This window comes from Haliotis cracherodii, unplaced genomic scaffold (assembly GCF_022045235.1).
Source record: "Haliotis cracherodii isolate W230 unplaced genomic scaffold, xgHalCrac1.p SCAF_4, whole genome shotgun sequence".
Classification (NCBI taxonomy): domain Eukaryota; kingdom Metazoa; phylum Mollusca; class Gastropoda; order Lepetellida; family Haliotidae; genus Haliotis; species Haliotis cracherodii.
In genome coordinates this window covers 67719025-67735195 of record NW_027266297.1, presented here as the reverse complement: position 1 = coordinate 67735195, position 16171 = coordinate 67719025, and the positions used below count along the sequence as shown (strand labels likewise).

At 42.6% G+C, this 16171-nt stretch overlaps 1 protein-coding gene across 5 annotated transcripts in view; it reads right to left on the bottom strand.

Moving 5' to 3' along the window:
- LOC139478242 (phosphatidylinositol 3-kinase regulatory subunit alpha-like) overlaps positions 1 to 16171 on the bottom strand; it is a 224304-nt gene that overhangs the window by 66497 nt on the left and 141636 nt on the right. For all 5 annotated transcript variants that reach the window (XM_071260656.1, XM_071260657.1, XM_071260659.1 and 2 more), the window contains one exon: positions 10704 to 10769. In XM_071260656.1, the coding sequence (XP_071116757.1) occupies positions 10704 to 10769 (66 nt within the window). The remainder of the gene's footprint in view (positions 1 to 10703; positions 10770 to 16171) is intronic.

Below are 16171 nucleotides of genomic sequence, written 5' to 3'. Positions count from 1 at the left end.
GGCTCTGTCAGTGATATAGTGCACTTACTAAAGGAGCCAAGGCCCTCACTGTTGAGGTATTGAAGTTAATGAAGGAGCCAAGGCCCTCACAGTTGAGGTATTGCAGTTAATGAAGGAGTCAAGGCCCTTACAGTTGGGGTATTGAAGTTAATGAAGGAGCCAAAGCGCTCACAGTTGAGGTATTGCAGTTAATGAAGGAGCCAACTGCAATACCCCAACTATGAGGTCTTGCAGTTAATGAAGGAGTCAAGGCCCTCACAGTTGAGGTATTGCAGTTAATGAAGGAGTCAAGGCCCTCACAGTTGAGGTATTGCAGTTAATGGAGCAAGGCCCTCACAGTTGAGGTATTGCAGTTAATGAAGGAGCCAAGGCCCTCACAGTTGAGGTATTGAAGTTAATGAAGGAGCCAAAGCCCTCACAGTTGAGGTATTGAAGTTAATGAAGGAGCCAAGGCCCTCACAGTTGAGGTATTGCAGTTAATGAAGGAGCCAAAGCCCTCACAGTTGAGGTATTGCAGTTAATGAAGGAGCCAAAGCCCTCACAGTTGAGGTATTGCAGTTAATGAAGGAGCCAAAGCCCTCACAGTTGAGGTATTGAAGTTAATGAAGGAGTCAAGGCCCTTACAGTTGGGGTATTGAAGTTAATGAAGGAGCCAAAGCGCTCACAGTTGAGGTATTGCAGTTAATGAAGGAGCCAAGGCCCTCACAGTTGAGGTATTGCAGTTAATGAAGGAGTCAAGGCCCTCACAGTTGAGGTATTGAAGTTAATGAAGGAGCCAAGGCCCTCACAGTTTAGGTATTGAAGTTAATGAAGGAGACAAGGCCCTCACAGTTGAGGTATTGCCGTTAATGAAGGAGCCAAGGCCCTCACAGTTGAAGTATTGAAGTTAATGAAGGAGCCAAGGTCCTCACAGTTTAGGTATTGAAGTTAATGAAGGAGACAAGGCCCTCACAATTGAGGTATTGCAGTTAATGAAGGAGACAAGGCCCTCACAGTTGAGGCATTGAAGTTAATGGAGCCAAGGCCCTCACAGTTGAGGTATTGCAGTTAATGAAGGAGCCAAGACCCTCACAGTTAAGGTATTGCAGTTAATGGAGCAAGGCCCTCACAGTTGAGGTATTGCAGTTAATGAAGGAGCCAAGGCCCTCACAGTTGAGGTATTGAAGTTAATGAAGGAGCCAAGGCCCTCACAGTTGAGGTATTGCAGTTAATGAAGGAGCCAAGGCCCTCACAGTTGAGGTATTGAAGTTAATTGAGCCAAGGCCCTCACAGTTGAGGTATTGAAGTTAATGAAGGAGTCAAGGCCCTCACAGTTGAGGTATTGAAGTTAATGAAGGAGCCAAAGCGCTCACAGTTGAGGTATTGCAGTTAATGAAGGAGCCAAAGCCCTCACAGTTGAGGTATTGCAGTTAATGAAGGAGCCAAAGCCCTCACAGTTGAGGTATTGAAGTTAATGAAGGAGTCAAGGCCCTTACAGTTGGGGTATTGAAGTTAATGAAGGAGCCAAAGCGCTCACAGTTGAGGTATTGCAGTTAATGAAGGAGCCAAGGCCCTCACAGTTGAGGTATTGAAGTTAATGAAGGAGCCAAGGCCCTCACAGTTTAGGTATTGAAGTTAATGAAGGAGACAAGGCCCTCACAGTTGAGGTATTGCCGTTAATGAAGGAGCCAAGGCCCTCACAGTTGAAGTATTGAAGTTAATGAAGGAGCCAAGGTCCTCACAGTTTAGGTATTGAAGTTAATGAAGGAGACAAGGCCCTCACAATTGAGGTATTGCAGTTAATGAAGGAGACAAGGCCCTCACAGTTGAGGCATTGAAGTTAATGGAGCCAAGGCCCTCACAGTTGAGGTATTGCAGTTAATGAAGGAGCCAAGACCCTCACAGTTAAGGTATTGCAGTTAATGGAGCAAGGCCCTCACAGTTGAGGTATTGCAGTTAATGAAGGAGCCAAGGCCCTCACAGTTGAGGTATTGAAGTTAATGAAGGAGCCCAGGCCCTCACAGTTGAGGTATTGCAGTTAATGAAGGAGCCAAGGCCCTCACAGTTGAGGTATTGAAGTTAATTGAGCCAAGGCCCTCACAGTTGAGGTATTGCAGTTAATGAAGGAGTCAAGGCCCTCACAGTTGAGGTATTGAAGTTAATGAAGGAGCCAAAGCGCTCACAGTTGAGGTATTGAAGTTAATGGAGCCAAGGCCCTCACAGTTGAGGTATTGCAGTTAATGAAGGAGTCAAGGCCCTCACAGTTGAGGTATTGAAGTTAATGAAGGAGCCAAAGCCCTCACAGTTGAGGTATTGCCGTTAATGAAGGAGACAAGGCCCTCACAATTGAGGTATTGCAGTTAATGAAGGAGACAAGGCCCTCACAGTTGAGGCATTGAAGTTAATGGAGCCAAGGCCCTCACAGTTGAGGTATTGCAGTTAATGAAGGAGCCAAGACCCTCACAGTTAAGGTATTGCAGTTAATGGAGCAAGGCCCTCACAGTTGAGGTATTGCAGTTAATGAAGGAGCCAAGGCCCTCACAGTAGAGGTATTGAAGTTAATGAAGGAGCCAAGGCCCTCACAGTTGAGGTATTGCAGTTAATGAAGGAGCCAAGGCCCTCACAGTTGAGGTATTGAAGTTAATTGAGCCAAGGCCCTCACAGTTGAGGTATTGCAGTTAATGAAGGAGTCAAGGCCCTCACAGTTGAGGTATTGAAGTTAATGAAGGAGCCAAAGCGCTCACAGTTGAGGTATTGCAGTTAATGAAGGAGCCAAGGCCCTCACAGTTGAGGTATTGAAGTTAATGAAGGAGCCAAGGCCCTCACAGTTGAGGTATTGCAGTTAATGAAGGAGCCAAGGCCCTCACAGTTGAGGTATTGAAGTTAATGAAGGAGCCAAAGCCCTCACAGTTGAGGTCTTGCAGTTAATGAAGGAGTCAAGGCCCTCACAGTTGAGGTATTGCAGTTAATGAAGGAGCCAAGGCCCTCACAGTTGAGGTATTGAAGTTAATGAAGGAGTCAAGGCCCTTACAGTTGGGGTATTGAAGTTAATGAAGGAGCCAAAGCCCTCACAGTTGAGGTATTGCAGTTAATGAAGGAGCCAAGGCCCTCACAGTTGAGGTATTGCAGTTAATGAAGGAACCAAGGCCCTCACAGTTGAGGTATTGAAGTTAATGGAGCCAAGGCCCTCACAGTTGAGGTATTGCAGTTAATGAAGGAGTCAAGGCCCTCACAGTTGAGGTATTGAAGTTAATGAAGGAGCCAAAGCCCTCACAGTTGAGGTATTGCCGTTAATGAAGGAGTCAAGGCCCTCACAGTTGAGGTATTGCAGTTAATGAAGGAGCCAAGGCCCTCACAGTTGAGGTATTGCAGTTAATGAAGGAACCAAGGCCCTCACAGTTGAGGTATTGAAGTTAATGGAGCCAAGGCCCTCACAGTTGAGGTATTGCAGTTAATGAAGGAGTCAAGGCCCTCACAGTTGAGGTATTGAAGTTAATGAAGGAGCCAAAGCCCTCACAGTTGAGGTATTGCCGTTAATGAAGGAGTCAAGGCCCTCACAGTTGAGGTATTGCAGTTAATGAAGGAGACAAGGCCCTCACAGTTGAGGTATTGAAGTTAATTGAGCCAAGGCCTTCACAGTTGAGGTATTGAAGTTAATGAAGGAGCTTGCCTCTTAGTTGGGATGTTGGTGACTACAAAGGAAACTTTTCCTTTTTGAGCAGAGATTGTGGAACCAGCAAGACATTGTGGAACCAGCAAAGACATTGTGGAACCTTGATTTCAGATCTTGCAGAAAGTAATAGTACTGTCCTTTGATGTCACCTGTGAACTTTTGATTTGAGATATTGCCATCAGCAGAGAAAACCTTGGCTCCTCAAAGATGACACTGAAGTGGCTGGTAATTTTAAGAAAAAACATCCATTTCCTCATCAATTATCATGAATAAACAACAAGAACCAAAAAAAACTAATTAAAAATGTTCAGGTGGAATCCACTTTTCATTACACATCACAGTAATTTGACATATTCCATGCTCTCTTTATTTTCATCTGTTGATTCACTGTGGCAACGAGTCTTTGATCTATTCAAAGTCTTTACAGGACACATGGGAGGGAGTAGAATGCTTCTGTTGACAGCGTTTCCAACTTAGACACTTCGGTGCATCATCTGTCATGAAAAGCCATTGTACCTGTGTCCATCAAGAACTGGACAATGAAGCACAAGGCTGTTGCCTGCACCTTTACAATTCACAGGGATTATTGATTTCCTGGTTACTGGACACCAGTATCACTGATACCGCTGCTGCCTCACAAACCCACTCCCACTTGGCTCAAGGCGGGCATGCACTTTTCTTGAATCTATTCATCTGACCCGGCATAGGCCCATTCATCTGATAAGGCTCTAATCGGCTGGACTGACCACTCCATCAATTCATCATGGCCCATGGCTGATAGATCCGGCAAGAAGGGTCAAAGGGAGGTTACTAGGGCAATAGATACAGGTCGCATACCACTATGAAGACAAGGGCTCGTACATGCATGGGGCAGTTGGCAGCTGGATCCAATATCTGCGAGACTACCCATACAGAGGCGAGGAACAAGTCCCCTGAACTTTTGAACCCATAACACAATCTACTCTGTATACACTCCGGAATGTCGAGGACCTCTCGGGCTGTCCCTTACACAGCCCGTACATGCTCAATGTTGATTGGTTTCAACAGGTAATACTGACAGTAGATTGAGTACTTCAGCCAAAGAGTAATGACAGCTACAGGAACTTCAACAGAACACCTTTCATTAGCCTTGCTCCAAGGCTGTACTGAAAGAAAAGTCTATGGATGTGTAGTAATTCCATCTTCCTAATAGGAAGGTCTGGATATGTGGACAGTCTACGGAATCCGGTCTCTTATAGGGACGTGTTCTTTTTATGTACATCATCTAGAACTACTGATTAAACTAATAATTAATGCCGTAGAGACTTGTGCAAGTCTAACCCTTCATACAGATGTCTCTGCTTCCATCATCTCCATCACATACGAAAATGGAGAACAACTTCTGGTTTATTGCATACAGGGATGCTTCAATGTAGATTCTTGCATCATTATCAAGCTGGAGTGACAACAACCAAATCTGGGAAGTCACTTGATTGTTGTCACTCCAGCTTGATAATGATGTGAGAATCTACAATGAAACGTCGCTATATGCTATAACCAGAAGTTGTAATCTATAAAATTGTACATTTTCTTACTTCCTCACCAACTCCTAGAATGCCAATCAAACAGTTATCGCCATCACAAACCATGGAGAGGCAATATCTGCAATATGGAGTGAGTGAGTGGGAATATTAAACCTCTTTGAACAATATTTCAGTTATATTTCAGCTCAATGTGAGCAGCAAGCCCAAAGCGATGTAGGTCTTACATGTTGGTGAAAGACAGCAGCACAGATAAGGTGCTGATAAACTGGTAAATCTGGGATAATAAAATCCTGGTACTTCTAAGGGATGCAACTCTGCACAGTGACTGATGGCTTCTTGGAAGACCACCAGAGTCCATGAACCAGATGTAAGAGCTTATTAAACTGTGGATTCGGTGGCAATCATTGCTGCTACATTGGAAACATATGGGCGTATGTCCACCAGTACCCTGTTTGTCATCATTCGGACTGCTGATCACAAGCTGTTTCACATCACAATCAAAACTGTCTGCAGTGAAAATCCAACAAGCAAATACAAATTTCTCACTGTGGATTTTTTCTCACAGTTTGATAATTTGGATAATTTTTCTTGTCTATTCTTGAATGCATTCGAATAGGGCTGGGACGGGTAACTCGGGTACCTGGGTTGGGTGGTTGCTGAGCAGGAACCAGGTACCCACAGGACGACCCGGACCGTGGTTAGTCAAGTTATATACTGTTTAATGACAAAAAACATCTAGAACTCCATGGTTACACTGCAAGTCAGTAATGTTCGCCTTTTTTTCTGACTAAACGCCATTCCTTTGGACCTTAAAGGTTTGAATATAGATAAAACTTCAGTCAACTTCCGTGTGTGCATGACCAGATCATTTTATACTTGTATCTAAATGCATTTTACCTGGGCTACGATCATACTATTCCCAATCGGACATTTTGTGCCCAACTCTTTAGACCTGTAGTGGGTACCCGGGTAGGGTTGGGTAATAGCGGGGTGGGTACCCTACATTCCAAATATACCTAGTATTCTGATGAAAGGGTTGAACTCCATCACTCATTTGCATCTACATGTGATTAATTTACGCTGTAATCATTCAAGAAGGAAAGAGGGGTTCATTCTCACTACATCATAAATGAGTCTTCACAGGACAAAAATAAAATAATTAAAACTGTTTCAAGTAAGAAATGACACAAAGCCTACATGAGATAGCACACACGTTCGACAACATCAAAGGAACCTAATCCTCAATTTGGCCACAAGGGAAGTTCAAGGTCACTAAGGTCATGCTATCCACACTCTTACTGCTGCTTGTGCCACTTGAATATTGGATTGACACGGTCAACCGGACAGTTAGTTATTGACCGGCAATAACTCCAATCATAGGCACAAGCATGATCAATACTACAGAATGACCATTATTACAGCGGTCATGGCTGCTACTTAATGCCCTTATCTAAATCAACTTGGAAGCATCACATGAACTTTCCACAACCAGTTCACTTGACTGTGTACTCTTAGGCAGTATTGGAGCAGGTCTCTTGAATCTTGGACAAGAGAGGCTTCAATGCAGCATTGAATTTACAAATCTTTGGAACTCAAAAATTATCAGTTAAGATGAACAATCGATGAATGATGACTTCACATTTAAGGATCTCAAAATCAACATCATCTACACACCATGTCTTCAATAAAAGCAGAATATCATGTCAAAAAGCAGATGCAATCTGACACCCTGCCACGATATTAGAACACAAGGGCATCAAAGGAGTGAATGAGTGAGTTGGGTTTAACTCCCATTTTCAGTCAGACCCAATAGTTCTACATGTTTACCACTACAGTGAAACCTACGAATATGATGCTGATGTAGACAATGTTCAGATATGAAGTTAAATCTTTACAACTATTGTGACTTACCAATACAATATCTACACTAAGTAAACGCTGCCAGCAACCTTACGATATTTAGAAATCTTTACGTAACTTGAATGAAAATAATATGTAATATCTCAATACATAATGCACTTTATGCATATCTACCTTTCATGTCCATAATTATATCTATTCCCATATTTAGATAGTTTCTACCCAGCCACACGAGGATGTTTTGTACAATAATATTCTTGATTCTTGACCCCCGTAAAGATCCGGGTTAGAATAGGTCTTCAGCAAACCATGCTTGCCATAAAAGGCGACTATGCTTGTCGTAAAAGGCGACGAACGGGATAGGGTGCTCACACTCGCTGACTTGGTTGATGCATGTCATCGATCCCAATTGCGTGGATCGATGCTCATGATATTAATCACTGGATTGTCTGATCCAGACTCGATTATTTACAGACCGCCGTCATAAAGCTGGAATATTGCTGAGTGCGGTGTTAAAAAAACAAAAAACAAAAAAAACACCCAAAAACTTTATTCTTGATCCAGATCCTATTCTCAAATCTCAAACCAACAAAGCCTTAGCTTTAAAGGATGATCTCAGAAGACTGACACTCAGAAATAAGATACATGAGAACAAAGAAGTACAGTGCAGATGTCATGAGAGCAACTGTCATGTCATCCATATGAACTTGACACACAGTGTCACAGAAGCAAGGTCGTTAATTATTTCCCAGGTGCATCTGCACAGGTAATGACAGCCTGACATTGATGCTCTCACACATAACAGCAGTCACAATACAGATCTCCTGTACCACACAACTCAGTCCATACATACTCTGCGATAAATTGCTTCCATGGCAACATTAATAACTGAAGATCATAACATCATATCACAAACTCAAAATCTAGAAAATATTTCACAACATATGTGAGATTATAAGAAAAACTGTAAAAAAACTACCTTACCAAAGACTGACAAAGTTATTCCACGCCCTAAAGATAGAGACCACAAGCGAAGCTACAAAAGACAGCGGACTACTTCAAGCTGTCTTAATTTCGCGCATTCACTAGGATAAAAAGATTTGAAAGAATTTTGCCTTGGTGACACTAAATTTACGAAAAATGAAATTAAAATGACAAAATTGATTTGATTCACATCACATTCTTTAAATATTTCACACAAATTTTGATGAAAACCATCAAAGTTCAAGCAAATCAATAAAGATATTCAGTGAATAAGCCTGATGTTTAAAAGTCATTGTCAGTTGTAAGGATGAATAGGTGCATGTACATATATACTGCATGGTTAAAGAGGGTATGGAATATAGGAAATCAATACCGAGGACATACGTGTTATATACACTGGCTGGCCGTGTGTTTAAGTGAGGCCAACAGCTGGAGTGGTCAGTAGAGACAGGTGGGGGGACTACAAGGTGATGCAGGGGTGAAGAGTTCATCACTTGTCACAGAGACAAGCAGAATGTATCAGCAATTGATTACAGCCTCAGGTAATATTTTGTAATGGCATTATCAATCACATCAGTCTGCCCTCACACTGGATAATAGCTGCTGCTCACACCTGTCATGATCAAGATTGGTGGAATAGTGTGAGGTGAGGTGAGGTGAGGTGAGGTGAGGTGGGGTGTGATAGGAAGAGGTGGATTAGTGCGAGGTGAGGTGAGGTGAGGTGAGATAGGAAGAGGTGGAGTAGTGTGAGGTGAGGTGGGGTGAGCTGGGGTGTGATAGGAAGAGGTGGATTAGTGCGAGGTGAGGTGAGGTGAGGTGGGGTGTGATAGGAAGAGGTGGAGTGAGGTGAGGTGAGGTGGGGTGGGGTGGGGTGGGGTGGGGTATCATAGGAAGAGGTGTGGTAGTGTGAGGTGAGGTGGGGTGTGATAGGAAGAGTTGGAGTAGTGTGAGGTGAGGTGAGGTGAGGTGGGGTGAGGAGAGGTGTGATAGGAAGAGGTGGAGTAGTGTGAGGTGAGGTGGGGTGTGATAGGAAGAGGTGTGGTAGTGTGAGGTGAGGTGAGGTGAGGTGGGGTGTGATAGGAAGAGGTGGAGTAGTGTGAGGTGAGATGAGGTGTGATAGGTGGAGTAGTGTGAGGTGAGGTGAGGTGAGGTGTGATAGGAGGAGGTGGAGTAGTGTGAGGTGAGGTGAGGTGAGGTGAGGTGAGGTGTGATAGGAAGAGGTGGAGTAGTGTGAGGTGAGGTGAGGTGGGGTGTGATAGGAAGAGGTGGAGTAGTGTGAGGTGAGGTGAGGTGTGATAGGAGGAGGTGGAGTAGTGTGAGGTGAGGTGGGGTGAGGTGAGGTGTGATAGGAGGAGGTGGAGTAGTGTGAGGTGAGGTGAGGTGAGGTGAGGTGAGGTGTGATAGGAAGAGGTGGAGTAGTGTGAGGTGAGGTGAGGTGTGATAGGAAGAGGTGGAGTAGTGTGAGGTGAGGTGAGGTGAGGTGGGGTGTGATAGGAAGAGGTGGAGTAGTGTGAGGTGAGGTGGGGTGTGATAGGAAGAGGTGGAGTAGTGTGAGGTGAGGTGAGGTGTGATAGGAGGAGGTGGAGTAGTGTGAGGTGAGGTGGGGTGAGGTGAGGTGTGATAGGAAGAGGTGGAGTAGTGTGAGGTGAGGTGAGGTGAGGTGTGATAGGAAGAGGTGGAGTAGTGTGAGGTGAGGTGAGGTGAGGTGAGGTGAGGTGTGATAGGAAGAGGTGGAGTAGTGTGAGGTGAGGTGGGGTGAGGTGGGGTGTGATAGGAAGAGGTGGAGTAGTGTGAGGTGAGGTGAGGTGGGGTGTGATAGGAAGAGGTGGAGTAGTGTGAGGTGGGGTGGGGTGAGGTGGGGTGTGATAGGAAGAGGTGGAGTAGTGTGAGGTGGGGTGGGGTGAGGTTGGGTGTGATAGGAAGAGGTGGAGTAGTGTGAGGTGAGGTGAGGTGGGGTGAGGTGAGGTGTGATAGGAAGAGGTGGAGTAGTGTGATGTGAGGTGAGGTGAGGTGGGGTGTGATAGGAAGAGGTGGAGTGGTGTGGGATGAGGTGGGGTGGGGTAGGTGGTCCTCAAGTGGGTTAGTGTGATGGTGCAGTGACGGACAACAATCTTTGTTTGATGGAACAAAGGGAAGAGATTGTTCTAACCCTGGTCCCTTAGGGAACAGATAGTTCTAACCCTGGCCCCGGAGGGAAGAGATAGTTTTAACCCTGGCCCCTAAGGGAAGAGATAGTTCTAACCCATCCCCTAAGGGAACACATAGTTCTAACCCAGCCCCTAAGGGAACAGATAGTTCTAACCCAGCCCCTAATGGAAGAGATAGTTCTAACCCAGCCCCTAATGGAAGAGATAGTTCTAACCCAGCCCCTAATGGAACAGATAGTTCTAACCCAGCCCCTAATGGAACAGATACCAGCCCCTAATGGAAGAGATAGTTCTAACCCATTCCATAAGGGAACCTGTAGTTCTAACCCTGCCCCTAAGGGAACACATAGTTCAAAAACCCAGCCCCTAAGGGAACAGACAGTTCTAACCCTGGCCCCTAAGGGAAGAGATAATTCTAACCCAGCCCCTCAGGGAACCTGTAGTTCTAACCCAGCCCCTAAGGGAAGAGATACTTCTAACCCTGGCCCTAAGGGAACAGATATGGGCAAGTGAAAGCAGCTGACAGTCTGTACTTACAGTTAATGCACAAGACTGGCTTCACGAAGTAGACATCAGCCAGACGATGGGGGATCTTGGGAGGGCCTGAAACAAGATCAAATGTGGTTTCAACAAACGAGCACATTCAATGTCAGAGTACGTGTGACTGTTGCCAAATGCAGGCTTGAGACACATACAGCCATAACCTTTTTAATATTAATTCTCACAGAATGGACAAAACCAGACAAATATATCTTCAAAGCACAGGCATTATCTACATCTGTGCCTTGATTACTACAGTTCAGATTCACAGACAGATTGTTCCCCTAACCTATGTAAATCAACACCTGGACATAAATAAGTAATAAGTCACCTATATATGAAGTGTCGTCACCACATTATAAAACCTACACCAGAAACATTCTCTAAATAGGTCATCCAGGCATATAAAAAATGTACTCTACTTGTGTGCATGGCTTTAAGTTGTAATGGCAAATAGTCGATAGAGGATTAATAATAGCTGGACAATCATCCAGTATTTCCATTAACTATGGTTATTGAAGAGTCTGGCAGCTCTGTTAATGAGGCCAGATATAGAACAACTTGGGTCGGGCTGAGGGAATGAACCCACAGACCACCCAGATAAAAATAGAACAGATCAATATATGTAAATGGAGCCCACTTTACCGGCTCAGTTCAGTCAAGAAATTCATCTTGGAGAAGTATGGCAGAACTGTTGAAAGTAGGGAATATTACTTGACACGTTCACATCATTAATTGTGAATTTGTACCTAGCACTTGGTGTATCAGCCACACTCATCACCATGCAGGTTCTAAGGGGATTGTCAGTGGTACATGATGTGCTAGCTTTCACCGATGCCATCTCACAAGAAGCCGGTCACATTTCTAGGTCATCTTTAGAGTAGGGATTAGGGTGAATTATTCTTAAAACCAATCAAGAACATTATTATACCTTGCTAAATCCTATACAGTGACATCCATCCAAAAGTCCTCATCTGGTGTTTTATTCTATACACAAGATGGAGATTGTTACAATAGTGCAGCTTTGCTCAGTCCCATCCAAACCCCAAACTCAGCATTTGAACCAGAACATTTTTGCATATTCAATTTGAAAACAGATGATTATGTACAATAGGCACAAGTAAACTCTGGCCATTTACAAAGAACTGCCACATGAGAATAAAATGAAAAAACATAAAATATTCACAAAGTCAACTTAACAAGAACAGATAAAGCTGAGTATTAACATGACCTAAATATTGATATGAATATGACCTAAAGATAGATACGAACATGACCTAAAGATAGATACGAACATGACCTAAAGATAGATACGAACATGACCTAAAGATATATACGAACATGACCTAAAGATAGATACGAACATGACCTAAAGATAGATACGAACATGACCAAAAGATAAATACGAACATGACCCAAAGATAGGTATTAAAATGACCCAAATGTACTTATTAACATGACCTAAATGTAAGTATTAACATGACCTAAATGTAGGTATTAATATGGCATAAATGTAGTTATTAACATGACCTAAATGTAGGTATTAATATGACATAAATGTAGGTAATAACATGGCCTAAATGTAGGTATTAACATGGCCTAAATGTAGGTATTAATATGGCCTAAATGTAGGTATTAATATGGCCTAAACGTAGTTATTAACATGACCTTGATGTAGGTATTAACATGACCTAATTGTAAGTATTAACATGGCCTAAATGTAGGTATTAACATGACCTGAAGATAGATATTAACTCTCACTCATACAGATGTCAACAAGATATTAATGATTTGTCAATATGAAAATAAACTTGTCAGCTTTACAAGCTATCAAGATGTCCCCTATTTTGCTGACTAAGTATATCTCAAATCTTTGTCTTCCAAGCATCTTGGCTTCTGTCCATCCGCCAAACCTAATCCCCACAGACATGCTCAACCATTGTCTAACTATGCCCTATCTTCAATGTCAATCAAGCTGACCTCATTTCTTTTCTTCAAATGAATCGAATGGCTTGCGAAAAAACTTCCACAAATTGATTTTTCTATTTCCAGAAAGGACTACAATGGCATAGAGGCTTGTAGCCGTGCCACCAGCTCGAATTATCTGTGGCAAATATCACAAGTGGAGACTCCTCTGTACTTCATACGACTTCTTTACATATAAAAGATTAATCGCTGGAATCCTTGCACAGATCAAAGGGCCAACACACTTTGGACTTGTCACCTAACTGAAAAGAGCACTCATTAGAGAACGGATCCCTGTGTTATATTCTTCGCTATTTGACTATTTCACATCAGACAGATTATCATATCAGTCAAATTTCGAAAAGTTTGTATTCCAAAGACTAAATATTGAATAACTGACCGCACATAAGTTAAACACGGCAGTGACGTAATGACACTTGTCTTCAACCAGGTTTGACCAGAATATCAACATTCCCACTGCTGGTATATTCACCGAACCAACATTACACTTTCCAAATACCTATTTTCCATGGCAACTGTGACATCAACACACCTACTGTTGATAGTCTTTCACAACGAAATGAGACAATTTTTACGTCATAATTGGCCTTTCGTCCTATTCCCATACAATGGTTGTCTCTTACATCTGAAACATTTATTGATGAAACACCAAGGAAGGACAGCGGAGACGAGTCTTCAATTAAAACCACACTTTCAACCATCTAGGTTATGAATACTTGGAATTCATCTATCACCCACCATCAGTAAGATATATCTAGTTAACTTATAACATTTGGGGTAGTATTTAATCTGGCATGACGAATCAGAGCTCCAGATAAGCTTTTGGTGTTGTGGGTATTTTACCTGTGCATTATAAAATCAGTAATTCTATCTGGGTATTCAAATTTCTATTACCCACTAGTTTTTACACATGTGGGTATTTAAGTTAAATATTTAAAAACACTATTCATCTAGTCCCTGCAAACTGGTGTCATAGTACTAAAAAATACCACGATACTTCCACAAGAAAGTGTGATGGCAAATGATCATGATGACATTGACGGAATGTCCGTTTATAATTTCAAAATAAGTTGCTAATTTGCTAATCGAATATGCAGGGTTACTTCACAATACAAGTTTTATTTTTGTAGTGAATCTGTAATATTCGTTGCTTATTTGATACGCTTGGATTTTATTTTACTGCGCATTTCTGCATTTTTTATGCATATTTTACGCAGATATGCAGCTTATCTGGAGCTCTGGGAATATCACAATGACCAAACAATCAAGTTTGGGCCAGTAGTGAATAGTGTCAGCAAGAACAAGTCATGGGTACATGGACCCAATATGTCCCAAAGTGAGGTGAAATGGGGTTTAACATCACGTCCCAGATTATTGCACAAATATAGTGATGTGAATGCATGTGTGTGTGTGACTGCTTGTACTAGTCTGTACTGATGCTGATTTATAGTGCTAGCCCACTGAGATACCATGCTGCAGTTTAACATGAATACCCCACTCAGACACAGTATACTGACACCGATCCAACCAGTCCTTGTTTTAGCCCCTTAATGCCAAGCGTCAGACAGGGTAACAACAAGTACCATCTTTTAATGTCTTTTGGTATGACACGGCTGGGATAACACAGACCTTCTGCTCTCTGGGTGGACGCTCTACCACTAGACCACGGAGGCGGTCAATTATGTCCCAAAGAGTCATTTCAAGAAGACATGATAAGGCCATTTAATTTCTTAGTCCATACCCGACTGAACCTCCAAACACTGTCTGACTCAAATATTGTCAAGAACATGATCCTGACGAAAACATTTTAAAACTCACAAGATTCATACTATAACATTTTAACAAAAAACTAAAACTTGGAAGGTGTTCTTGAAATGATGCAACACAAAAGAAATTCATTTTGCACCAACAAAGAGCTTTGCATGACCACTGCAATACAGGGCGACAGGCTAGCTTAGCGGCTAAAGTGTGTGCTTGTCAATCTAAAGGCCGATTCTGATTCTAGTGTTCCTTGCGATATTGCTGGAATATTGCTGAAAGCAGCACAAAACCCAACTCACTCACTGCAACGTAAGCAATTAACTCAGAAAAAAACCTTTAAGGTTAATTGATAAATCAAACAACAGTAACGACGTGTTATGATGAACAACAGTTTTATAACTTGTTGTTACACACTCTGCCACCAATCATGGTAACTCCAGGGCATGGGCCGCCACTATCAGCTGTGATTAGAAATCAAATCAGGTACACCTGGATTCTGAGGCCTACTTGTAGCCAAAGGTACAGGTCACAGATATGTGTGCTACCTGAATTTGGAGACCAGCCAACGAACACACTAGGTCACAGGGCACCCGACCGACCTGCGAAACCACTCCAACGAATCTCCACCGCCTACATTTTCAACAATGGGCCGTTTCTCTAGTACTTCTCTAGGACTTAATTTTGCATTACATTTTGGAACAAGAAAAATACTCCACATTATTACTCAACACTCACCCATGGTTGTTGAGTGGAGATAGTGCTGTTCATTTGTGCTTTCTTAAACTTTGAAGGTATTCAGCTGGATTTGTAAGCTGTATTTTCCTTGTGCGTGTACCTTTTTCATTGTTGAACAATTCTCATTACCAAGTTACATGTAGTGTCATTTCACAAATGTAATACCTCGGCCATGCAGGGCGCCATCCCCATTTTAACGACAAAAGACTCGCTTCAACACTACTGCAAAGCCATTGAAAGTTGTCTTTGAAAATAAAGTTATTCTTTATTCATAGACCCTTTTTATTTCCATACCATTACAGCTGAATTCTTTGTCCCCTACCTTATGACCATAACTGTTCTCCTTTAAAACCCATTACCTACCTACAAGTGGTTCTCAAAGGATATCCATCTTGACAGTGAAAAGGTTCACAAACAAACACTTGACGTATGTCATATTTACAAGATGTATACAAATGCTGTGATGTATACATTCTAGGTTTCAAAGGGAAATTTCTATTCGATCATTATACCCATGGCATACTACGTGTGGGTCGTAGGGAACATAGCCCAGTGGTCACAGCGTAAGCTTGTATTACCGAAGGTCCAGGTTTGATTCCCCAAATGGATACAATGTGTCGAAACCATTTCTGATGGAACATTGCTAAAGGAATGTAAAACCAACTCACTCACCTGACATATTCATATGGAAAACCATGAAATATACAAAAGTCAAAAGGATCGGCTGATTCCTGCCAGGTGAGGGTATCCACAAAAGTATTTATGTCTACAGACATAATTCAAGAGGCACAGCCATCTCACCCATATCACTGCTGCTGTTATTGTCACAACCACATCAAGCACTACTCCAAGCGATCTACGATATAGTCTACACAGAGAGTTGTCTCCCCTAGCTGTTTAGGATCCTCTGCCGGTGGGTTTAAATCCCAGATTCACCTCAATATATTTTGGTCTCTCAGCACCATACATTAGGTTTCAACAGG